Source organism: Neolamprologus multifasciatus, chromosome 10 (genome assembly GCF_963576455.1).
Source record: "Neolamprologus multifasciatus chromosome 10, fNeoMul1.2, whole genome shotgun sequence".
Classification (NCBI taxonomy): Eukaryota; Metazoa; Chordata; class Actinopteri; order Cichliformes; family Cichlidae; genus Neolamprologus; species Neolamprologus multifasciatus.
This window is the reverse complement of record NC_140448.1, coordinates 13,780,780-13,805,190: the sequence shown is the minus strand read 5'-3', so window position 1 is coordinate 13,805,190 and position 24,411 is coordinate 13,780,780. Positions and strand designations below refer to the sequence as shown.

The 24,411-nt window shown below is 41.5% G+C and overlaps 4 protein-coding genes across 8 annotated transcripts; all 4 read left to right on the top strand.

Annotated features, from left to right (window-relative positions):
- Positions 1-3,040: 3,040 nt before the first annotated feature.
- On the top strand, positions 3,041-6,220 carry LOC146509793 (serine/threonine-protein kinase 36-like). The gene is made up of 9 exons (XM_085175493.1): positions 3,041-3,141; positions 3,259-3,322; positions 3,458-3,568; positions 3,656-3,730; positions 3,824-3,941; positions 4,067-4,193; positions 4,292-4,472; positions 4,635-5,561; positions 5,851-6,220. Exons 1-9 carry the CDS (start codon positions 3,041-3,043, stop codon positions 5,968-5,970), a joined length of 1,824 nt encoding a protein of 607 aa, XP_085031619.1. The 3' UTR covers positions 5,971-6,220.
- A 721-nt stretch (positions 6,221-6,941) lies between these two features.
- Positions 6,942-10,229, top strand: prdx4 (peroxiredoxin 4). Its single transcript, XM_085174267.1, has 7 exons — positions 6,942-7,230; positions 8,038-8,155; positions 8,261-8,377; positions 8,555-8,677; positions 9,063-9,193; positions 9,345-9,379; positions 10,106-10,229. The coding sequence occupies exons 1-7, from the start codon at positions 7,023-7,025 to the stop codon at positions 10,154-10,156; spliced, it is 783 nt and encodes a 260-aa protein (XP_085030393.1). The 5' UTR covers positions 6,942-7,022; the 3' UTR covers positions 10,157-10,229.
- Positions 10,230-11,370: 1,141 nt separating this feature from the next.
- Positions 11,371-12,864, top strand: LOC146509791 (diamine acetyltransferase 1-like). The gene is made up of 6 exons (XM_085174268.1): positions 11,371-11,609; positions 11,701-11,752; positions 11,837-11,917; positions 12,024-12,125; positions 12,269-12,309; positions 12,410-12,864. The coding sequence occupies exons 1-6, from the start codon at positions 11,544-11,546 to the stop codon at positions 12,575-12,577; spliced, it is 510 nt and encodes a 169-aa protein (XP_085030394.1). The 5' UTR covers positions 11,371-11,543; the 3' UTR covers positions 12,578-12,864.
- Positions 12,865-13,481: 617 nt separating this feature from the next.
- Positions 13,482-23,855, top strand: LOC146509790 (zinc finger Y-chromosomal protein 1). 5 transcript variants are annotated; one of them, XM_085174261.1, is made up of 8 exons: positions 13,482-14,074; positions 16,367-16,463; positions 16,721-17,038; positions 18,990-19,139; positions 19,245-19,373; positions 19,466-19,600; positions 19,743-19,886; positions 20,904-23,855. In XM_085174261.1, the coding sequence occupies exons 2-8, from the start codon at positions 16,397-16,399 to the stop codon at positions 22,202-22,204; spliced, it is 2,244 nt and encodes a 747-aa protein (XP_085030387.1). In that variant the 5' UTR covers positions 13,482-14,074; positions 16,367-16,396; the 3' UTR covers positions 22,205-23,855. The 5 variants fall into 5 exon arrangements, with proteins under 5 accessions (XP_085030387.1, XP_085030391.1, XP_085030390.1 ...); XM_085174264.1 differs by lacking the exon at positions 13,482-14,074 and adding an exon at positions 14,111-14,130; XM_085174263.1 differs by lacking the exon at positions 13,482-14,074 and adding an exon at positions 14,162-14,515.
- Positions 23,856-24,411: the final 556 nt, after the last annotated feature.

The window sequence follows — 24,411 nt, the reverse complement described above, 5'->3', positions numbered from 1 at the left end:
GCCACATCCCAGACGCCACGTCCCAGTGGCCCCCAGGATTACAGGCCTCTGGCACTGACCTCCCACATCATGAAGACCCTGGAAAGGCTCATCCTGGACCAGCTGCGACCCATTGTCAGACCACATCTGGATCCCCTTCAATTTGCTTATCAGCCTCGTCTCGGAACAGAGGACGCCATCATCTACCTGCTCAATCGTGTCTACACCCATCTGGACCAGCCGGTGAGCACTGTGAGGGTCATGTTTTTTGACTTTTCCAGTGCTTTCAACACCATCAGGCTGACCCTCCTGGGTGATAAGTATTAGTGATGCAGGTGGATGCTTCTCTGGTGTCCTGAATTGTTGATTACCTGACAGAAAGACCACAATATGTACGTCTCCCACAGTGTGTGTCTGACAAGGTAATCAGCAACATAGGGGCACCACAGGGGACTGTCTTCTCCCCCTTCCTCTTCACCCTCTACACCACAGACTTCAGCCACTGCACAGAGACCTACCATCTTCAGAAGTTTTCTGATGATATCGCGGTGGTTGGATGCATCAGCAAGCATGATAAGACAGAGTGGTCGACTGTGGTCGACTCCTTTGTCACGTGGTGTGAGCAGAATCATCTGCAGCTCAACGTGGCAAAGACCAAGGAATTGATAGTGGACTTTAGGAAGACCAGGAAACACTTGACCCCTGTTTCAATCCCCAATGCTGACATTGTGGATGACTATAAATACCTCGGTGTACACATTGACAATAAACTGGACTGGGCTAAAAACACCACAGCACTTTACAGGAAGGGCCAGAGTCGTCTCTATTTTTTGAGGTGACTGATGTCCTTCAACATTTGCCGGACAATGCTCAGGATTTTCTATGAGTCTGTTGTGGCCAGTGCGATCCTCTATGCTGTTGCATGCTGGAGGAGCAGGCTGAGGGTCGCAGATGCCAACAGACTCTATAAACTGATTCGTAAGGCCAGTAATGTTGTGGGGATGGAGCTGGACTCCCTCAAGGTGGTGTCGGAGAGGCGGATGTTGTCCAAGATAAAGACAATGTTGGATAACACCTCCCACCCACTCCATGACATGCTGGTCAGTCACAGGAGCACGTTGTACAACGCATCCACTTAACACACTGTTTACTGCAACAGCTACACCCTTCTTGCACAAGTTCTTTTTCAGCTATTTATGATTAAATAAGTGACTTTTGCCTGTATATATTGTGCTATTCTTAGTTAGTGTATTGTCTGTCTCTGTTAATGTTTGTTTATAATGGAGGACTGTAACGAAAAATAATTTCCCCTAGGGATCAATAAAGTATTCTGATTCTGATCATGTTGTAACTAAAGGTGACATTACGTCAAGGAGCAAACAGACTGGTCCACCAAGTAAACTACAACTGTCACAGCCACGAATGATGAAACAGTCACTGCAGAGTCTGTATGACCTCATGAAATTCTAATGTGCTTGTTTTTAGGGCAAAAAAAGGAAGAGAATCCGACATCACACCTATAGTACAGTACAGTAAGTGTTGCCCAAAAAAGAGACTTCTTGTGTTTTTGTTTGTTTTGTGGCATCTGTGTCTGAATCTTTACAGAAATGCTCAACAGTCCAAGAGCCTTTGTGCGAGGCCAGCTGAGATACAGCCATCTGCTTCCTCTAATTCAGCTTTGAAGGAGTCACATCAGCAGCCACTGGCACAGACAGATGTTACCAACCTGCCTCAGCAGGAGTCAGTGTGCAGCTGCTAAACACACAGACATCAGTCAATACACCTCATTCAGCTCATTGGCCTCCTCTGCTGCACAACTTGAGCTCTGGCCTGTTTGGGCTAAAGTAGATTAGACTAGATTGGACTATCAAAAAAAAAAAAAAAAAAAAACTCTAAAAAAGCCAGCACAGTTCCTGAAAATTATTCTTTGGGCAGATAAAATTAACCCAAAGATGCAGGGACCAAACCTTTATAATATATTTATAATAATTTGTGCTATAGAATTTCTAATATTGCGCCAACAATAGTAATAATACTCTATAAATTGACTCAGGGAGTAGAATTTTATTTAACGTTCAGATTTATTAATTTTTTTGTGCCATGAACGCAGCTGCCGTTGCTAGGCTGCGTCTATGCTATTCGTTGCCACCCTCCCTGTCACAGTTTCAAAGTTAGGGTTTTGTCGACTCCAACAAAACCAACTTTCCCACAAATGAACTCCCATAACGGTTTGTCGCTGGAGGGAAAGGGTTTTGGACGGGTTTACAAAAGGAAACCACCAGGAAGTGACAGTGTCAAAGTGAGTAATCTGTAATTATTACTGTCTCCTACAGTGCGCAACCCCACGGGTAAGCTGGATATGATAGCTACTAATCGAAGCCTCGGATCGAAGATTGAAGCTAGGTCGACATCAAAGCACAGGTCTAAAGAGATCAGGCCGCCACTTGCGGGGAGATGCAGTAAGAAAAGCCAGGGCACACTTTTCCACGCATTAGAAAATATTTATACTGTATATTCTCTGTGAGAAGAGCATCTGCTTTGGTAATTTAAAAAAAACTTGCTCTATTAAATTAATATATAGTTCACACTCAGTCATTTCTTGGTCTTTCAGGATGTCAACAACAAGGAGTACTGGAAGAATCTGGCCCAACAATCAGATCCCAGCAGACAAAAGAGAGAGATGTTAGATTACAGTGTTATTATACCTCAGATTAAATCTAAGATTCAGGCATTTAAAGCTCAGGTAATTTGTTTCAGCCTTTTACTTGGTGTGAATTTCTCCTTCTTCTAAACAATTTTGTATCTACTCTTTTTTTTCCCTTGTCTTGGACAGCTAAAAGGGGGCGTGGTAAAAGAAGTTCAGCAGATTCAGCAACCAATGAGGGTCCTACATAATCTGCTTTTGATTGCTGAGGTTGAGAAGTTGAACAACGTCGGCTGTGAATTTCGGCTACCCCGTGTCCTCTTTGGCCTGATCCAGGATACTGTAGAAAGCTCAGATTTCATTAAGGTTGCTACTCTGGATTGAAACAGTGTTTCACAATGAACTGATCCTGCAACAATGTTTCTCACTTCTACTTTGGTACTTTGCCACCTGTTCAGCACCAGCAGAGTATCCCCGTCCTGGGAGAAGAATTGTGCCTGGGTGGAACAAGAACAAAGGTTTGATAAGTAATTTTTGTTCCTTGCTTAATCTGATTTTCTTAATTTGTGAAATACTCAATGCATACACACGTGATTCCAACTACAGCAGCTCACCATCTGCTTCTCACACTTTAGCCTGGAAGAGTTCACCAAGTCCTTCAAAACAATTCTTAGTCAACCAAATCTCAGTCGTCTGGTCGTGAGTACCCACTGACATATTTCAACAGCATCAACCATGTTCAGCATAGTTTACATATAATATTCTGTGTCTGTACCTTTTTGATATGCATTTAGCTGGTCTGTTGTGTGAAACGCTCGATTATCTGTCTTTTAGCCTCTGGCTGCTTGTGTTTTGTCTCTCTTCACACAACACAATGTTGATGTCAAAGTTGATGTGGAGCATCTAGCATCCTTGCTGAAAACTCTGGTCTTGGACCCATGTGAGGTACTGAGCTCATGTAAACCTGGCAGTAATATGAAAGCTTAAAGGGATCTGAAAATGTGTGATCCATTTATTTTTCTACATTATCAGCCCCACATTTCTCCACCCTCTGGTTGGGGACTCTGTGATGGCCTGCTGTCTTTGTTCCTAGATGCACTTAATGAGGTCAGACTGCAGATGAAGTTTGGTTAAACATGTAAATGGGTGGATATTAGCAACGTATCTGTACTAAATGTCTGTGCTTTCTTGTTTAAACAGCATGAGAATGGCCCTTTGCCCTCGGATTTAAATCCAGTTTTCTTTCTGAATCTGTGCAAAAAGATTGGTGCTTCCCTAAGAAGGGCAACATCAGACTCTGACTTCTGTTCAACAAATGGTAATCGTACTCATCCTGTGAAACCCATGATGTCTGAAAACACTTCTAATGAAAAAAACAAACTTTACTTCTTTGTGTGTGTGTGTATGTGTGTGTGTGTGTGTGTGTGTGTGTGTGTGTTACAGGGCTGTATTCCTTTCTCTCTGCTTTACTGTTTGCCTTCTGCAGTGATGCATATTTGTGCATTCCTCTGTTTTGTGATGATGGATCAGAATGTGTGTATGCTCTCGGCCGCCTTCTAGGCACCTACTGGTTAGTGTTGAGATGTCTTAATTAAACTGTATTTTTATTTGTATTACAAATCAGCTACAATGTCTGCAGCTAACAATAGCATCTTTTATACCCTACAGTCTTCATTTGTTTGCCAAGGGCAATCCTGGGAGGCACAGGGTGGATCCGAGTCACAACACTTTATCCACACTGAGCTGCCACTTGTTATGTTTTCCATTTGCCCTGGACCTGCCTTCACACACCATGTCCACAGTTCTCCAGTTGTACGACAGCTGTGGTATTGTTACAAGCCTCCTGCAGGTTAGGGCCTTATTTTGCTCCAATAAAGACCTCGCCGACAAACATAATTCTCTGATGCAACACAGGATAACTCTTGCACTAGATTCACATTGTTGTCTGTTGTTGCCTGTTTGATGCGTGGTGAGTTGTCTGTGTGATTTGGGGTTTTTTGTGCTTTGGCAGGTAATTCAAACCCTTCCTCTTCATCTACTGGAGCTGCCTCTCTCCCTTCTGAGCCGCTTGCTCCTGTGTGATTCCCCCCGCTCGATTGACCACCTCACAAAAGCAGATTCTTGCTTTTTCTTGCCATCCTGGGACGATCAGCTCCCTGCCTCCAGCCGTCAGAGTCCTCCAACCAGAACTGCCAGCTCTCTGCTCCCTGAACTCCTGCAGCTGGAAATTCTGTGGGAAGCTGCTGTGGAGCTCCTCACTCTATTGTCTGGGATAGCCCGTTGTCCCTCCTGCCCACTGCAACTTTATGTAGAAACCTCAGTGCTGCAGCATGCACTAGCTCACTCGTATGAGCAGATCAGGGCTGCCACGTGTAGATTTTTAGGAAATTTGGATCCATTCAGGCCTCTCACACAACACACCCTAAAACCTGACATTTTCAAAGCCATGATAAACTGTCTTAATGATTCCTGCATGCCTGTCCGGCAGGTGGCTTGCAGGGCGGTTGGGAACTGGTTGGGCTATATTGTAGCTGGGCTGCATATGGACAGACCCAGTGAGAAGGGGATACATAGAGAGAACTGGTGCATAGAAAAGCAACAAAATAAACAGACGTACTCAGATATTGAGGCAGCAAATGATTTGGAAACATTAAGAGAGCAGAGAATGGAGGAGGAAGAAAGAAGGTGGACACATGAAGCCAGGAGGACAGTGGCCATGTTGGTAACTCTAATCTATGATCCTGATGCCCTCACACGTCGTCACTGCTGCGCCACCCTGGGAAACCTGCTAAATGTTGATGGAGCCATATCCCTGTTGCTGGAGGAAAATGTGCCTGGCTTACTTCTAAGAACTGCATGCACAGATTACCACAGTGCAGTGAGAGAAGCTGCCATAGGATCTTTATACCTGTACAGCCAGCAGGATGCCATGCGTCAGGTAACGAGCAGGTCACAGCATCGCACATGCTCACATTACAATAAGACAATCTCTGTTTGGAGAATTTGGTGCTCTTCAAATAGTTAATTTTTACTTTTTAATTAGAAAAGCAGAAAACAGTTCACACCTCCTGGTATTGAATATAAAGCTGTGCTCTTACGCCCAGAGCTTGTTCTGTCCTTTAGATAAATTTGTTGACTGTTTAATCTTTCACAAGTCAGTAAGACACTTTGAAACACACATTTATTAATTTATTTTATATTATTGCTTTTTTTGCATTCATTTAAAGGTCCTGATGTCTCTTGATGCCAGTAAGAAGCTTGTTCAGGCTTCACAACATGCTCCTCCACAGTGTGACTATCAGCGGCTCATTGGACAGCTGACTCCACCAGAAAAGTCAACAGCTTAAAAACCTGCTCCCTGTTTAACTTTACAGCAACATATTTGTCTGCACAAATATGTTGTCTGTGTTAGAGAACAACCGAGTCCCCGTTTATGAATCAAAATAAAACTGTTTTTACTGTTTAACGTCTCAGTTCATGACAGCAAGCTGTTCTAATTTCATTTTTTTAAATGGAAGGCTTTTTCTCCTTAGAACAACCCCAAGAGTTTTAGTATTTTATTAGTTTTGGTATTTGAAACCACTTTTGATAAAGTTGTGGGGAAAATATTTCAGGAAGATCTTCTGAATCTACAGAATCTTGAAACATAAATATGTTAATATGTTAATATTACACAGTCAATTCTATTCAAGCATATGTAGGAAACTAAATTGTTTTAGTGTCAAGTTTCAAATGCATCAGTTTTCTAAATATTAAAAATACAAACAAAGGCAACAGAATTTTAAGCATAGTTGACCAGAAAAGTTTGACCTTGAAGAAGAGGTCAGAAGTCCAAAGTAACGTGGTATTTAGAATACATGATTCTTTACATGTCTGTATGTTGTCAAGACAAACAGTAATAAGCAACATCGCTTTCAATCCTATAAATGGCATTATTGTTACTTTGACCTTCAGATCAATCTATTGACCTTCAAGGAGAGTTCAGAGGTCAAATGTGGCATATTTTAAATCTGTATGTGGTCGCTCTAAGTTACAAGGCTCTTTATCAGTTTTTGACCAATAGAGCTTGATTTTGAAGACATTAGTGGATGTAAGCCAAACTTTAATGGACTGTTAACATTACCCCACTCCACACCTCGACAAAAATATATCAAAATCCATTCAAAACATTTCAAACTATCGTTTTCTCTAGATGAAAACTGGCACTGTGTGTGCACGCCAGTGATACACGCAGTACGCCTGATGGGCTTCCAGAAGATGGCAGCAATGTGAAAACAAGGATGTCAGCTACTGGAAAAACCTGAGCGAAGAAGAAGAACAAGGAAGACTGCTCCAATCCTGCAGAAGGTCTGAGGCGCGTTGCTGGTGAGTGGCTACGTGCTGTTAAAGGGACGTAACAATGGAGTCTGTTTTCCACACTGATATGAAGGAGCTTTTCTGTGCTCTGTGCACCGCTCTGCTCCTCCTCGCCACGGTCACGTCTGCAGAGGAAAGCGCTCAGGTGAAAAACCCCCAGTGTCAAAGTTACGCGGGAGGACACGTCTATCCCGGAGAGGCTTTCCGTGTGCCCGTGTCCGACCATTCCCTCCACCTCAGCAAAGCCAAGAGTGAGTTTCTCTCATGCTTTCATCCAGAGAGTGCTGCTAGATTAGCATTTGCATATTTAAAGTGTGCACTGATTTAAAATTGGGTTGTTGTTTTTTTTGCTGCTTTCTCCTTCCTGTCAAACTACGACTAGCAGCTTGTGCATGTTGATGTAGCAGGCTGGTGCTGCACAGAGCACCCATGTTATGGTTTAATTTTGCAGTTATTGTTGATATTGGTGATATCTTTAAAGTTTAAGCCTAACCTGAACTCTCATGGTTTTCGTAGGACACGTCATACTCTGAAAATCTTGGCTTGAGCACCTCTCCCCGCCCCTCTGACACATGACTGTGTGTGGCGCAGTACCTACACTTTTTAATACAGACCTGATAACATAAATAACACTACTTTCAAAATAATAAAAGGGGACCACTAAGCTCATGTGATTATGTATGGGAGATTTACTGTGAAGATGTCTGAGTCATTTTCATTACTGCAGGTTTTTCCTCTTCCATATGGAAACATGAGTTTGTAGACTTTACCGGGCAAAGTGCGTAATTTTGCACCTATTCCACAATTTGCATATTTATGACATGATGCAAATGTACTTTTTAAAAGGTTGGGGAAACCTGCAGTCAGCTGAGACTAAAGAAGTCACTTGGATAAGTGACTAAATGTTTCTCCCACTGAAAACACTAAAAACGTCCAGATTAACAGGATCAACCTGTTGGGGCTTATTCCACTGGTTAAATACAGTGCACTGCTAGTTGTAGTACGAAATACGTTATATTGTGTCCCAACGTTTAATTTGATTTTTCGCCCTGGTTTAGTTTCAAAGCCTGCACCCCACTGGGAAGGAACAGCTGTCATCAACGGTGAATTCAAGGAGCTGAAGCTGTCGGACTACAAAGGCAAATACCTCGTTTTTTTCTTCTATCCCCTGGACTTGTAAGTACCATCGAATGCACGTTACATTATCACTTTGCACGTTCTGCTGGGATTGCTGCACAGCGTTGTTCTCAAGTAAAAGCATTTGTTTTGTTTTTTCTGCAGCACATTTGTCTGTCCAACTGAGATCATTGCATTCAGTGATCGTCTGCACGAGTTTCAAGCCATCAACACGGAGGTGGTCGCTTGCTCGGTAGATTCCCAGTTCACACACTTGGCCTGGTGAGATTGCTGTTTCCATCACAATTTAATGGCTGAAGATCAACTCTAATAAAAACAGATGATGTTGTATTATTTTGCTCTCCTACTTTAACCTTTTGTATGTACTTTTGATAGACTTTAATTCATTTTATGATAATGGAGACGTTTTTGATGTTTTTTTCTTTCTGTTTTTTACAGGATCAATACTCCCAGGAAGCAGGGTGGACTTGGACAAATGAAAATCCCTCTGCTGTCTGACCTCACTCACCAGATTTCAAAAGACTATGGTGTCTACCTGGAGGACCAAGGACACACACTGAGGTGAAGTTATAGCCATCATCAAAGTTTTATAGCTTAAGCAGCTAAAAGAAATATTACTTATTATGTAGCATTGTTATGGCTCCTTGCTGTAAGTTAAAGGTTTTATTTGCAGTTGTAAAACTAATGGTTGTGATCAGTGTGTAAATGATAGATGGACTGGTTCATATATAGTGCTTTTCAACCTTACCTGAGCACTCAAAGTTCGTTATACAACGTGCCTTATTCACCTTATGCAGGAAGGCATAAATAGTTCTAGAACCACAAATGGCATATATGAGGCAGAGTCCTGCTGCTGACATTTAGATAATTTACCCCATGGAAACATTCACAGGAAGCATTGAGCAGCCACTCATGCTCTATTCTAACTCATCCATGTCTTCCTCAGGGGTCTATTCATCATCGATGGCAAAGGTATCCTGAGGCAGATCACTATGAACGATCTTCCGGTGGGAAGATCTGTGGATGAAACTTTGCGGTTGGTCCAGGCCTTCCAGTACACAGACAAACATGGAGAAGGTAAAAGGATGGATTTTATTATTAGCAGCTGAAATGTCTGACTGTCTTTCGTTTATGCAGAATACCTAGAAACAAACAGCTGGCTGTCAGCTGAGTCTTTGAGCTGTTTCTTCTTTAAATTCTGACTAGTTCTGTGTTATTGTTTTCACAGTGTGTCCAGCAGGATGGAAACCAGGCAGTGACACAGTAAGTATCAGTGACTAATATGGATCCTTAGGCACTAACTGCTATTGTCTTCCAGCATATTAAAAAAAAAATCAGACAGGCAGCCATGTATTTATAAAAACTGACGAGCTGTCTCAGGCTGATTGCCATAAAGAAGACTGTATATAAAGATGGATGTCGTTTCTGAGTCTGAAAAGTGAAAGCATGATGGAAGTGCTTTAAAATTGCATTGTTTCTGTTTAGCGGCCAGCAGGGGGCAGCACTAGTTGCAAAAAGGCATCTGACTGTGTAACAGGATTAGAAAATGATCCTGCTGCTCACTTGAACGATGATCTCAGTCTGTAGTTTCAAGTCTTCTTAATGCATCGTGATTTGATTTAGTAAATTATGGTCCCATTTAGAGTAACATAGACCTTATTATTGACAATTAGGTATACTATGAGATACATTGTTTTTGCAAATCAGGCCCACCACTTTTTTTTTGTTATTCCTTCAAAAGAGGTTTTATTATTTATTTATTTATTTATTTATGTAGTTAAAACAGTTCAGTTTGGCCTCGAAAGTTGACCTTAAATTATTACCCAGCAATTACACTGCAAAGATAAGAATTCACCTTTTGCTAATTTCTTCCATTGTTAAGTGGGAATTGCACTATGACTAGTTTATTATCAGAAATCTACATTGTGTCATATAGGTCTTCTTACATGAAATGTGCTGCACACTAATTTAATGATTTCTTTTCCACAGATCATTCCCGACCCTTCAGGCAAGCTGAAGTATTTCGATAAACTGAATTGATCTATTTGTTTTCCCAGTCTGTGAAATCCAACACTTACACTTTAAAATTTCCAATAAAATGTGTTTTCCTAAACTGCTGTTTGTCTGGTCTCTTAAACCATGACGATGTTGAAAGTGATGTTGAAAAACTAGTTCATGCATTTATTACTTCTAGGTTGGACTATTTAATTCGTTACTATCAGAATGTCCTTAAAAACTCCCTGAAAAGCCTTCAGCTGATCCAAAATGTTCTGCAGTGAGAGTACTGTCAGGGACTAGAAACATTTGAACATATCCAGTGACTCCCAGATTCTGGAGACACAGAAGTGAAACTACTTGTTCCCTCTCTGCTGTCTGTGCTTTGAATTTCGTACAATATGTGATGAACAAACATTTTGCTGTAAAAAAACAGCCCCAGGCTGTCCAGCATGTGCAGTGAATAATGCAGGTAATGCCTTCAGCATTTACTTAGCACGCTGAAAACGCATTTAATCATTCTAGTTTATAGCTGCAATATGCAAACTTCACTGTGACCTTTGGGCAGCATGGTGGCTCGTTGGCTACACTGTTGCCTCACAGCAAGAAAGTCCTGGGTTCAAATTCAGTCTTTTTGTAGATGCACTTGTTTTTAAAATGCTTTTAAGAACTATTGCAGCAGGGCCCTGCTTGCTTGTGCTTTGCAAGAGAAACAAATGCATGCAAAAGTATCAGTGCCACTGTGATTTCAAGGGTAAAATTTGCTCTCGAATGAGTAAAACAAACTCAAATGTTTCATAAAATAAGTTAATCAGCTGCTGGTTACTAACCTGATCACCTATAGATAATGTTAATCCTCCACCACACCCCTCTTTTTTTGAGCTGTTAAAAACAGGTTATATAACTTGTTATATAACCTGTTTTTAATCAATAAAACTGTTTTTCTTTTCCCACAATGCAAATAACAGCATCTGAATGCATAGAAGCAGTAAGTTTTAGCAAGGGAAGAACAACCAGGTTGATTTTGTATTTAAAATATTTTACACTCATTTTCAAAAGTGGGTTATTCTTTACTCAGCATAACAGATGTGCTTAGCTTTTTTTCTTAGGTCTGGTTAATATTAACCTTTTAAACAACATTCAAATGTCGTCCAGTCAACACAAAGATAAGGAGCGAGCAGAAAAGGAAAAGAAACAGGATGTAATGAGCTGTTTGCCCATATATGGGTCACCTTTGTCTGGGATGTATAAAAGAGAAGCGTCTGAAGCTGCTCTGCCACTCTGCAACGCAGCCAATGCAGTTCTGTGTATGTTGGTTTCCCCATTTCATTGTCGGGGGGTAGACTCCTGAGGAGCGGATGAAGAAACAAATTTTGCTTTTGTTTACATTCAGAGGATTAGTGAGCAAAGGGAAAAGGGGTAAAAAGAGAAAATGGCCAGTTTTATATTACGGACAGCTGAACCAAAGGATGTCTCAGATATCCTGCGACTCATAAAGGTAAACCATATGTGAACTGATAATACTTCAAGCCTTTAACTGGGAGTGTGCTTAACTAACAGAAATATGACCAAATGACCTTGCCTTTTAGGAGCTTGCTAAATTTGAAGAGATGGAGGAGAAGGTGGTGCTGACAGAAAAAGGTGCTGTGATTTAGCTTCCTGGTGAAGTTTGCATTGATCTGGAGTTTGAGAAAGCTTATAATGTTATGTTTTTTTTGTTTTCAGATCTGCTTGAAGATGGCTTTGGGGATCATCCATTCTACCACTGTTTGGTTGCTGAAGTCCCAAACGAGAAGAGCTCAGAAGGTAAAAATGCGCCTCTTACAAAATATTCTCATATTTCTCAGGAACTATTAATGTTGTTCACGGGTCTGATCCACTATTTAATCCCCTGCTCTGTGTTTTCTTCAAGGGTACACTGTGGTTGGGTTTGCTATGTATTACTTTACATATGACCCATGGATTGGAAAGCTTCTGTACCTGGAAGATTTCTTCATCATGCAGGAGTTTCGTGGTACGTTTGATGAAAAGTTTTATTGCAGTGCTAAAGGTTAATGACTAACACAGGAGAGACTTCTTTCCTACTTTGCGGGACAATTAGTACTCATTGCCAAAGAACTTTCTTAATTGCTCCATGAACACGTAATCTTTCACCAGGTCTTGGCATCGGTTCAAAAGTCCTGAAGGTGCTGAGCGAGGTACTTTTAACATTGCACACTTCAACATTTTTCTGGTAACAGAGTCACCTTTATTTCAGCTGCATTCACGCGTGCACTTTTCTTTCCTCCTTTTTCCTAGACGGCAGTGAAGACCCGCTGTAGCGCCATGCATTTTATAGTAGCAGAAAACAACACCAAGTCTATTGAGTTCTACAAGAGAAGAGGTGCAGCGGATCTGTCCTCTGAGGAGGGGTGGCGTCTTTTTGCCATTGAAAAGAAAAATCTGCTGAAAATGTCTGCCAAATAGAGTTTGCCACTCTTAAACTTGTGCTGATGTCTGGTGATAGCAGTGAACTTTGCTCTATGTGACCAGTGACTTGGAGCAGCCTCAATAAATGCATTTATCAATCAGCTGTTCCATTCTGATCACAAACCATGTCTGGGACTTTTGAGGTCATTGCTAAATTCACACTGATCTTGGAAGTTTGGTGAATGAACACTGAAACGTGATAATTACATAGTAATAATCTACCACACAGCTGGAAAGTTTGTGAGACTTGAACAAGCATGCTAATAAATACATTAATAAATATAGATTTTATGTGTTTGGGATTTTCCATCACAACCTACATATCATCCTGTGCCTCTTTGCTATGTTGCCTTTCCCAAGCTGACTAATATTATAGTGCTTTTTAAAAATCATATGCACATTGTAATTCAATCAGACCTTAGAATTATAATACGGCATTAAGAGTTTTGGGATCATTTTATTTATTAAATGCTGAAATGTCACAATATAAGAGAAAACAAAAGGCCCTCTTACATACTGAGTAATTTTAACAAATTGAAAGTGTAGAAGTGTGTATGCATAAAGATAAGTATGGAGAAGCTGTTACTATTACTGATTAACATTCTTTGCTGATAATCACTAAATTTCGCATAAATGCAATTGTCTAACCACCAGTTCCTTCTAAACTGGAAATTTCTGCAATAAAAACCCTGTCAGTAGCTAAAACTGCAACATATTTAAAACTGATGGATGCATTTCAGATATTTTCTGTCTAATTTCTGGAAATTTTTAACTGCACTTTAGTTTTATTTTATTTTTAGATCACTTTTAATGGAGTTCAAAAGAAGCGCAGTTAACACAGTATTTGGGAGAACAAACTACCCAGGTACAGTTGTGCTGCAGATGTGGGGGGGAAAAACAGCTATACTTGTAGGCTTAACAAAACTGCAGAAGTGATAGGTTCATTTATAAAACAGGGCAGTCGTCGGTTTGTTTAAGTGTTGAAGCAATGCTCTCTATCTTGAGGTCATAGTTTAATTGTCCTTTTATTGTGATGCACTCTGTTGTTTGGCGCGAACTGACGTAGTCCTTAGTCAAATTACTTGCTGATACACCGGGCCATGGAGCATAAACTAATTAGAGTTACCGCTGCAGCGCACGCTTTCACACGACCCGCGTTGTTCTTTAGATTATGGCCTGTTTGGTGCCTGTCGGGCTGATTTCCACCACAACCCTTCCGCATTTTCCTGCTGCTCTCGGGCTGTGACGTGTCGTGCTGACGGCGGCCTCGGAGCTGGAGGAGCGGGGGGCTGTAGCATGACAAGATCTGGCTCGAGACGTCCTGCTTTGCTTTCAGCGGTGCTCCTGAATCAACCCCTAACCCCTCCTTCTCTTCTCCTCTCCGGCCCGCCCAAATAACACAAAATTCCCGACTGAATCCTGCCCGAGTCTGGGGGAACCAGGCGGCCTGGGAAGCCGAGGAGCGGACAGAGGCATCCCTGCAGCACGAATCTGGTACGCGGCTCGTTTTTGTGCCAAAGGCGTCCGATTTCAGAGCTGTGTTTGCATTTGTACGTGCCCGTGGCCTTTTGTTTCTTACATGCATGTTGTATTTTAATTTATTTCTTTATTTTTTCTGAGAGGCCGCAAAGGGTTGGGCCTTTTCTTTTCTGGGCCGGGGCCTCAATAGAGGCCGTAATTGGCAAATCAGGCCTATCCCGTTAGCTAGCGAGCCACCCGAAAAAAGGGATTGCATATTGGTCTGTCGTAGTTGGCCATCGGCATTTGTTATCGATAGCTGACAGCTGATATGCAACGCACCATTCAGCCTCAGTTTCGTCTGATACCTTGTCGTCGCCGAGGAGTAGTTTAATAAACGTTAAAATTAGCATTCGTCCAGCAGTTTAGCTAACAAAATGGCGGATGCTTGTGTGATGGAAATTGGTTGTAGAAAAGGTATGTGTGTGGGTTCAGCCCTCCTCTCGCTAGCTGGCCGGTACAGAGCGATATAAGTGTGCACTTAACGAAAGCCTCGTTTCTTTGCATCTTTATCTTTGTGCTTGCAATCACCTTTTCCTAAACGTCTGTTTGCACCGTGACAGTCGAGCTTTGAATGTGTAATCAGTGCTAATCTTCCTCCAGTGGTCAATTGAAGACATTGCCGTGAATCACCTCATCGGGATTTGTGTTGTGCTTTAGATTCCTCGTAGTGTGTCCGATTGCCCGAGTTTTTAAAATTAATTATTTTTTTTATGTGATGTCGGTGTCTTTTGAGCACAAGTGATGCGGGGTTGTGCCGCACATCTTCCTCACACCGTTGTCATCTTTTTCCACCTGGAGGTGGGGGGATGGTACATTCAGTGGAAATTAAATGGCAACCCGGGTGCATCGTTTTCTGTTTACACCTCAGTGTTCCCTTGTGTTAGTTTCAGAGAGATATCTGTGTTGTTTTTCTTGTCCTACATTAGCTCAACTTTACCTCCATTTTTTGGGTGGGGAGGCGAAACGTGTCTTTGATTCTGTTAACTGTAGTGATGCGGGCATGACAATAATGGCACTGGTCATTTTAGTTTCTGTCCGTTATCGCACACACGAGCTAACAGTGTAAAGCACATTTTATTTATTATTCTTTTTTAATGTTGTGGTATCCCTTTTAAAAATAGCTTAAAACCACAAAGCTGAAGTCGTGGGGTTTATGTGTGTGTGTGTGTGTGTGTGTGTGAGAATTAAAGGTCAAATAATTTGGATCTTCACAAAGAAACACTGCGTGAGCAAAGGCAAGGCTACAGCGCAATTTTAACCGGGGTTGTTCTTGATAAAGTTCGATTCAAAAGTTGGTTTATAGGTTACTGTGAGGTAGCAATCAAGTTTTTGAAGCCTGATTTGGATGCTTGACAGCTTTTAATGCTCCAGGGCAGAGAAGAGCACACTTTCTATGGAACAAAACGAGAACTGAGGTTAGTGAGTGTACACCATGTTTACAGTATCAAGCCCACAGATGCCCATACATGCCCAGTTTGCTGTAAAGTGAATCTTGAAAGCATACGCATTAACTGTTATGGTGGTGGCAGGGAATTGTGCAGCAAAGGCCAGTGATGGAGGAGTGTGGGTGACTGTAGAAAAGCATGGAATCAACCAAAGTGGGGAAAAAAGATGACTTTTAAAAGTTGATTTAATATACTTAATGCTTCTCTGTTGAGGGCTTCTGAAGTGGAGCATATCATAAAAAGTTTGAGAACCACTTTGTTATGGAACTGCTCAAGCTACAGTACTTGTACAATGCCAGGCCGCTGGTCTGTATCATGTGAATCATGTTACAGTGATTCAACAAGTTATACTAAGTCTTTTTTTGAAAACACGCTGGATGCCAGGCTCATTGGGGACTTCATGGGGTAGTGTGCAAAAGAAATGACACCAGCATTGTTGGGCTAACATTTGGCAATGTTGGCCACGTTTGCATTAGCAGCTCGTGTGGCAACTCTGACAAATTGAAATGGATTTAAAGCAGATTTGGGACATAAACATTTGATTTTTTTTAAAAAAATCTTTTTTAGTTCCAGTGGCTTGAGGCTGTCAAAGCAGCAGTGTTTTCATCACACATCATTGTGTGTGTGTGTGTGTGTGTCTTGAGTGACCTGGAGTGGCTGCTCTGAGTGTCATACAGAAAAGCATAACCGTACACCTGTAAAATATTGTATGAGAAGGGCATTGGTGTGTAACAGCATTACAATATATAAGTAACCTATTATCTGCATAATTTTCTGCCTGTGCTTACTTTATACTAAGCTGTCTATCATTTGGTTTCAGCTGTCCAGTAACAAATGCAGTGCGAGGACAATGGATGAGGATGTCACCAGGCTTGCAATACATTCTGAAGAGCCTAAAATAATATTGCACGGATCGGGTAATTAGCAATGCTTATACTTACAGAGTACGTCTTGCTGGTATGAGAAGTACAATAGTACTAGCAGGATTTCTTTCTTTTTTGTGGATAGCCAGATAACTTTAAATATTTGAATGAAAGTGTTGTTTGGAAGGAGATGACATGAGCATCCACAGCAAAGTCATATTATGACTGTATGACCATTTAAATCATTATCACACAATAAACCCTTGCTCTTCACTGTTATCTGGTTAACCATGCAATCCTGCTTCTTCTAGATGAAGGTGGTGCCGGCGGACAGGAGTTTGTTGTGGAGCTTCAAGAGACTGTGTTGGTGTCAGAAGGCGAAGGGGAAGGCATGGCAGTTCACAGGTTCGCCCCAGACGAGCTAGTGATCCAGGATGCTGTTGAGGATGTGGTTTCTGAGTATGTGCACTGCGATGAAGATGAAGATGTTGCTGTAGAAACCTGTGTGATGGCTCTGGATGGTGAGGAGGAAGGTGTTGCCATGGGAGACATCCCTGAAGATGGGCTGGACCCAGAGCAGCAGGAGGACGATGACCAAGATGGCTGTGGAGATTATCTAATGATATCCTGTAAGTTTACTATATTGTGCTGCATTTACACTTAGCATACATGTCTTTGGTTTGTTGTATTATTATTATTATTATCTGTATAATATCTGTCGCTTGGAGAGATGGAAAATTTATATGCAATTAAAAGTTAAAGAATACCAGTAAGCAGTCGTAGCAGTAGATACTCCCCTGATCTTTTTATGAGTTGTCCTGTTAACCGCAGCTTATGTTCATCTAATATTAGTTAAACATTTCTGTGGTTTTGGTACCAAAGAGCAGAAGTAATAACTTCTGAGCTCATAGGTCCACCCCCCCTTCTCTTCCACCTTTTGGAGAAAAAAGCATAGAACTCAAAATGAGCACATGCACAGATCAGAAAAGATCTAATATTGCTTAAGAGTCAGTTGTGCCTCTGTAATGGCTGACGCATTTGCAGTGTATTTAAAAGGAAACATCCATGTAAATGACAGGACGAAAGGTTTAAATCTACAGTGTAGGCTAACATGCACCTTCCCACCTGCAGCAACGTAGACCTCAACAACTAATGTAAACACAGTTTATGGATTAGCACAGTGATAGTACCCCTGTGAAATTAAATCAATGGGTTTTAACCATATGTAGCTTGCTCATTGTGCTGTGGCAGCCCAACTGCCATGGTGGTGGCAGATGGCTGCCCCTCCCTCAGCCTGGTTCTGTTAAAGGTTTCTACCTGTTGAAAGGGAGTTTTTCCCTCCCACTGTCACTCAGTGGTTGCTCATAGGGGTCAAAGGAGCTTGCAAAGAAAAGCGTCTGGACTTCTTTTAAGTTACTTGAAGACGTTTCACCTCTCATCCGAGAGGCTTCTTCAGTTCTAAGGTCAAATGGTGGAGAGTCCCAGATATAACCCTAGTGGGAGTGTCCCCCCACAGAGGGACAAAAGGACCCCCTGATGATCCTCTAATCGCCTGAGCCAAGGTGTGGAACTGGGTGAGGGTCCCAAACCTTCCACACCTTGGCTCAGGCGATTAGAGGATCATCAGGGGGTCCTTTTGTCCCTCTGTGGGGGGACACTCCCACTAGGGTTATATCTGGGACTCTCCACCATTTGACCTTAGAACTGAAGAAGCCTCTCGGATGAGAGGTGAAACGTCTTCAAGTAACTTAAAAGAAGTCCAGACGCTTTTCTTTGCAAGCTCCTTTGACTACGATGACCTGGATGACTGAGAACCTTCACAGACATGTTGCTCATAGGGGATCGTATGATTGTTCAGCTTTTCTTATAAATAAAACTGAATTGAATGTAAATAAGCAAATCTTTCTCATTTTCAATGTGTTTTTGAATGTGTCAAGTTTTCCTTTTTATTATATCTACATAAGTGCTAGAAGTTGAAGCACTTATGTGTTTGGCTTAGTTTGCCTTAGTTACTTTGCACATCCAGCTACATAACTACTGCACGTGCACATCCCTGCTGGAAAGAATATCACACTTATAGCCACATAATGAGCTGAGGTGGTCTGTTTTTGTTTTTGTATTTCCCCAGGCTTAATTAAAATTACAAAATTGTGGACAGACACACTGTACAACTTCTTTCTCGCGCATAGTAGTAGTTTGCATTGAAACAAAACAAAAGATCACAGTTTGTTTTTTTTTGGGGGGGGGGGGGGGGGGGACTCATTAACTCTAATTTCCCTGAGTACCCGGAGATTTGCTTTAGCCATAAATGCTATGAAGATGTCAGTTTGAAAAGGTGGAATTGAAGGGTTTTTTGTTGCTGTTTTTTTTTTTTTTTTTTTTTTTTTAAATAAGAGATCATACTAAATCATAATGAGTTTTGATCTTTAGATTTAATATTTAGATAAGCTTCTTAAACGATCGAGTACCTTATTTGCACTCATTTCATGTAAATATTTCCAGTATGTCATAATTTACACTGCTACAAAGTCTCTGCTGGTGACTCTGTTTAATCAAGTCTGATGTGTGTCCCTTTGCTAGTGGATGAAGCTGGTAAAATGGTGTCTGAGGATGGAACAGAGGTGACAGTGGAAGGAGCTGTGGAGGACCAGGAAGTGGAGAAAGATGAGGATGGACAAGAGGTGATAAAGGTCTACATCTTCAAGGCTGATTCTGGGGAAGATGACATGGGTGAGTGGCAGTTAGCTTTCCTTTAATAAAAGAATCATGATAATAAACAATACTTGTTTACTACTTTCAGAAAGTAGAGAACTGAACTTAAGTTTCATTGTGCAGGAGAATCTGTTGACATCAGTGACGGGGACACAGAGAACGTTGCGTTAACAGAGTCTTCGGGCCATACGCTCAGAGAGAAGATGGTTTACATGTCTGTCGGGGATTCTCATCACAATCAAGGAAACCACGGTGAGTCATCTGGATGCAAGGAGCGGGGACAGCTGTCATGAAACTGAACGTCACCAGTTTTTTGGTTTTGTACCTGTTGGGCTCATCTACAGGTGGGTCCAAGGTGACTGATGAGGTTTATATGGAGGTGGTGGTAGGAGGCGAAGAGCCAGTAACTCACGACCGCTCGTATGACAGCGTGTCTCTAAGCAAGGACTTCATGCCTGTGGCCTGGGCAGCTGCTTATGGTCAGCACCCTTGTCTATTAAATTGCTATAAAAACCACACTGGAAGCCTGTGCATCAACCACGTCTCTTGGTGTCCTGGTTAAGCTTTACACGCACCGGTTTTGTTTGTTTATATGCCAAAGACGTGCCATTTCTCTCACAGGTGCAGAAGATAGCGAGAGTTGTGAGAACCGGAACGGTGCAGCCAGCGCGCTGCTTCATATCGACGAATCGGACGGGGTGGACGAAATCAACAGACAGCGCAACAAGACCAAGAGGCGGTCGGAGCCTCGACAAGTCCAGACAGGTGAGAACGGCACAAATCAGACACAGACTTCTCAGGCTTGTTTGGATAAAAATGAGGATTTGTCTAGTCTTTATAGGACTGAATAGCAGAAGAGATGATGAAAGCAGCAGCTCTATCATTTTCAGTAACAAATAATTTTGAGATGTATTATAATAGTGAGTTTTTTTTACACCAGTGCCCTTTTTTTTTTTTTTTTTTTTTTTTTAAGTAAATTAGAGTGTGGTATAACTAAGCGTAGTTGTCATTTTCACATCGTTGGCTGTGCATATTTCTACAGTTTGTACAGCACCATCCAAACCAGTTCAGCGTGTTAGAAGCAACAACTTCCTCTGCTCTTGTTTAATAGTTGTTGACGAGCAGCTTCTCTGTGCATTACCGCCCACTCCTGGCAGTTGTAACACATTACATCCTAAAAGGCAATTATGAGAAAAACTGAGAAAATATGTAATTTGTATAAAAAAAAATGACTGCATTATTTATTTATTCTAAAATCATGCCTGTTCATATTTGGCATTAGCACTCAATATAATACATAATATGATTTTTATTTTTTATGGTGGTTAGCACAGTTTAAAAGGGCTCATTGTTTATGACTTGCCTTCTAGCGGCAGTTAACTAGTTTATCCGGTTTATTGTACCGATGGGCTGTTTTGATGACACTTCTTTATTTAAATACGATTGTCTCTGAGCAGTAAAAGCTGGTTGACATTGAATTCAGATTTTATTTGTACACTAAGCTTGATTAAAGGAACACAATTAATGTGTGCTGCTGCACAGTACATGTTCTACTTTTGTTGCTTTGATTTTTAGTTCAGTTCATATTCGATATTGTACAGCTAAACATTTAATTGATATTTATAATTTCACCAGTATTGAAATATTGAAGATAAACACTGCTCTTCAAAAAAAAAAAAGCTTCTGTTTATGAAGGAAATGACCAGTGATGTGGTCATTTCCTTCTCCCTTTTTCTTTTTTCTTTTTCTTAAATTTAATTTTAATTTTTTCTTTCTCTCCAGCCATTATCATCGGTCCATATGGTCAGCCCCTCACCGTTTACCCCTGCATGCTCTGTGGTAAGAAGTTCAAATCACGAGGCTTCTTGAAACGCCACACCAAGAATCACCACCAGGATGTTTTGACCAGGAAAAAGTACCAATGCACAGACTGTGATTTTACCACCAACAAGAAAGCCAGCCTCCACAATCATATGGAGGTGCATGCTCTGAGCAGCAAGGCCTCTTTCGAGTGTGAAATGTGTGGCAAGGAGTTCCACCAGCAGGCGGCACTATTTTCTCACAGACTACAGCACCACCACCGGGAGCCCAAGAGCCAGCCACCTCCACCGCCCACCAAGATGCATAAATGCAAGTTTTGTGACTATGAAACTGCCGAGCAAGGGCTGCTCAATCGACACTTATTGGCAGTTCACAGCAAAAGCTTCCCCCACATCTGTGTGGAATGTGGCAAAGGCTTTCGACATCCTTCGGAGTTAAAGAAACACATGCGCACTCACACCGGCGAGAAGCCTTACTCCTGCCTGTACTGCGACTATAAGTCAGCCGATTCCTCTAATCTCAAAACGCACATCAAGACTAAGCATAGCAAAGAGATGCCATACAAATGTGAGCGCTGTTTCCAGACGTTTGCAGAGGAGGAGGAGTTAATGCAGCACGGATTAACGCACGAGGAGAATAAGACCCACCATTGTGCCCACTGTGATCACAAAAGTTCCAACTCCAGTGACCTGAAGCGTCACATCATATCTGTTCATACCAAGGACTATCCCCACAAATGCGCCGTTTGTGGGAAAGGCTTCCACCGGCCGTCTGAACTGAAGAAGCACTCGGTATCCCACCGTACTAAGAAAGTCCATCAGTGCCGGCACTGCAACTTTAAAATCGCAGACCCCTTTGTTCTCAGTCGCCACATCTTGTCAGTCCACACAAAGGAGCAACAGGCCTCACCTGAAAAGAGTGAGACCAAGAGGACAGAAACGCACTCTCCTGCTGTGACGCCGAAAAAGTCCGGGCCCAGCGGGTCGAGCGGCTCTGGTCCGCCGGCAAGAGTTAGCGCGGCCAGCTTAGCCAGCAGTGTGACTGTAGTTATTGGAAAAGGACAAAAAGAAAGGCGGATTTACCAGTGCCAGTACTGCGACTACAGCACCGGCGACGCGTCGGGTTTCAAGCGCCACGTGATTTCCATTCACACAAAGGACTACCCGCATCGCTGCGAGATCTGTTCGAAAGGCTTCCGACGACCCTCCGAGAAGAACCAGCATATCATGCGTCACCACAAAGACGTGGTGCAGGCAGAGTGACTCTGACCGAGCCAAATACTGTGCCACAGCAAAGAACAATGTTGAAGCTTCCGTCAAGCATCCGTCAGACCCCGACCACCGCGCCCTCGGCACGTCGCCATTCACATTGAAGTAGTGCGGAGTGTGTGCTGCACTCGGTCCATTCTGTTGTTTTGCTCTTTTTAAATCCTCAGCCTACTGTTTGTTCAGAGATGTATACACGTGTACATAACATTAATGCTCTGTCAGAGTTAGCAAACCAAGCCCCTCTGTAGACTCGCACTTTTAACTGCATGTCCCTTGGTGGTGACAGTGTGCATGGCAGATTGTGCAGATGTCTCTTTGTAGATACACTTTTTTTTTTTTTTTTTTAACTTTTGCAAATAGCAATCAGTTCTCAATCACAATGGTCCTAATTATTTGTCTTAAAAACAGATGTGTAATTTTAAAAATGTTTGCATAATTTTCTTAAAATGTACTTAACAGCAGTTTGGATTAACAATCTGTTTCCAGTAGCACTTGGTAAAAGCGTGTGTGTGCGTGTGCGTGTGTGTGTGAGTGGGAGAGAGAGAAAGAAACAGAGGGCGCTTGAGGGACAAAAAAAAGCAGCCGTTGTGCTTCCTTTGCTCTGACCCGATCACTTTGTAACATAATGCTTCCTGGTGCGTTGACTAAACTCACAAATACAGGCAGAGGAGGAGTCACTCTGAGCTTTGTCGGCAGGGGGTTTATGCTCATTGATTTGCTACAAAAACACAGTGAGAAACTGGATGCATCATGTTGGTGAATAAGGTTTCACATGTGCACACAAATCCGAACGCTTTCACTTGCCCTCAATGCTTGGTTATCAAATGTCCAATATTTCTGTTACAAGTCCAAAAGCGTACTGTACGTTGTTCAGAACAAGTGCCCAAAGCTGTAGAGATGACACCCTCGCTAACAGTATTTTTTTTTTACTTTTTTTTACTTTTTTTTTTTTTGTTAACACATTAATGCTTTCTCGGATTTGAAATCCTTTTAATTTGACATGACTTTTTTTTTTTTTTTTAATTTGTGAAGAGAGGAAAATGTTTCCTCCTCAACTTCTTTTGAAAACGGATGAACTGTTCATAAAAATGATTTTGTTTGTATCGATTGACATATCTTTTAAATCACTGAAAAAGGGTAATCTGCAAGTATCAGTATGCTACCAATGTTAGACTGGGTTATAAATAAATATGCCAGATCAGTGTCCTAATATAAGTGTCTGGTCTAAATGAGAGTTGAATAGTATATCTGGTGCTGCTGTTATAAAACTAAGGACTGAACTCTTTGATTTCTCCTACACAGATGTACTTTTGCCTGTAGAAAGGGAAACATGTATATCTTTTTAGATGCAACTTCAGAAGACAGGTGCTGGTGGTGTACATGTATTTTGGCTTTTTACATTTTTTTTTTTTTTTTTCATTTTTTGTTATCACCTGTGATTATCTGTTTTATATTTATTTCATTTACAAGTTGTTGTATAGTTAAGTGTAACTAGACTTCTATGGGACGTAAATTATTGTTTTGTATACAGATCTGTACAAAGCGTGTAGATGTAAACACTTGATTAAAAAGGAGATCTCAACTGTGTTGTTGTGGATGTACTTCAGCGTATTTGTTAAGAAAGATAATAAAGCAAAGTATTTTAGCTGTTTGGGAGTTTTTGTTTGCCAGCAAATAGTTGGATTCAATTCAGTTTTATTTATATGGAGTCAAATGATAACAACAGTTGCCTCAAGGCGAAAGGTCCTAGAATAGCCCCACGTTTGGCCAGGTGATGCTCAAATGGAAGGAGTAATAAGGGGATTATTTATTTATTTTTATAAAATCTGAATGTTTTGGAAGCATGATAATATTTTCAGCCAGTCTCCAAGTAGAACTGCCTGAACTTGCAGTGAATAGAACTTTACCGAACACAAGTGTAGAATTAGACATTTTGACTTTTTCATACAATCTGTTAACAACAAAGCTTTGACTGCCCCTATTGTTGATGGTGTAAATCAGGTAGTGCTCATCATACTTCACATCAGCTATGCACAAGTCAGAGTGTCCACAGACTTTCAATAATAAAGCCAAGTAGATGATGTAAAAATCGGAATGGTTAAATAGTGCATTCATAATCAGTTGTATGTGTCAACTATGTGGGCACCTCAGTCTTGTTGGGATGAAGGAAAGTTGTGTAACATGTACCATAAGGGCTTCAA

Excerpts from the sequence above, each read along its gene's own strand:
- LOC146509793 (XM_085175493.1), top strand. The coding sequence starts at position 3,041 with ATGTTTCTCACTTCTACTTTGGTACTTTGCCACCTGTTCAGCACCAGC. Across the intron at positions 3,569-3,655 it reads TGGTCTTGGACCCATGTGAG|CCCCACATTTCTCCACCCTC; the intron begins GTACTGAGCTCA and ends CTACATTATCAG. Across the intron at positions 4,194-4,291 it reads CGCCTTCTAGGCACCTACTG|TCTTCATTTGTTTGCCAAGG; the intron begins GTTAGTGTTGAG and ends TATACCCTACAG.
- prdx4 (XM_085174267.1), top strand. The coding sequence starts at position 7,023 with ATGGAGTCTGTTTTCCACACTGATATGAAGGAGCTTTTCTGTGCTCTG. Across the intron at positions 8,156-8,260 it reads TTCTTCTATCCCCTGGACTT|CACATTTGTCTGTCCAACTG; the intron begins GTAAGTACCATC and ends TTTTTTCTGCAG. Across the intron at positions 8,378-8,554 it reads CAGTTCACACACTTGGCCTG|GATCAATACTCCCAGGAAGC; the intron begins GTGAGATTGCTG and ends TGTTTTTTACAG.
- LOC146509791 (XM_085174268.1), top strand. The coding sequence starts at position 11,544 with ATGGCCAGTTTTATATTACGGACAGCTGAACCAAAGGATGTCTCAGAT. Across the intron at positions 11,753-11,836 it reads GGTGGTGCTGACAGAAAAAG|ATCTGCTTGAAGATGGCTTT; the intron begins GTGCTGTGATTT and ends TTTTGTTTTCAG. Across the intron at positions 12,126-12,268 it reads CATCATGCAGGAGTTTCGTG|GTCTTGGCATCGGTTCAAAA; the intron begins GTACGTTTGATG and ends ATCTTTCACCAG.
- LOC146509790 (XM_085174261.1), top strand. The coding sequence starts at position 16,397 with ATGGATGAGGATGTCACCAGGCTTGCAATACATTCTGAAGAGCCTAAA. Across the intron at positions 16,464-16,720 it reads AATAATATTGCACGGATCGG|ATGAAGGTGGTGCCGGCGGA; the intron begins GTAATTAGCAAT and ends TGCTTCTTCTAG. Across the intron at positions 19,887-20,903 it reads GCCTCGACAAGTCCAGACAG|CCATTATCATCGGTCCATAT; the intron begins GTGAGAACGGCA and ends CTTTCTCTCCAG.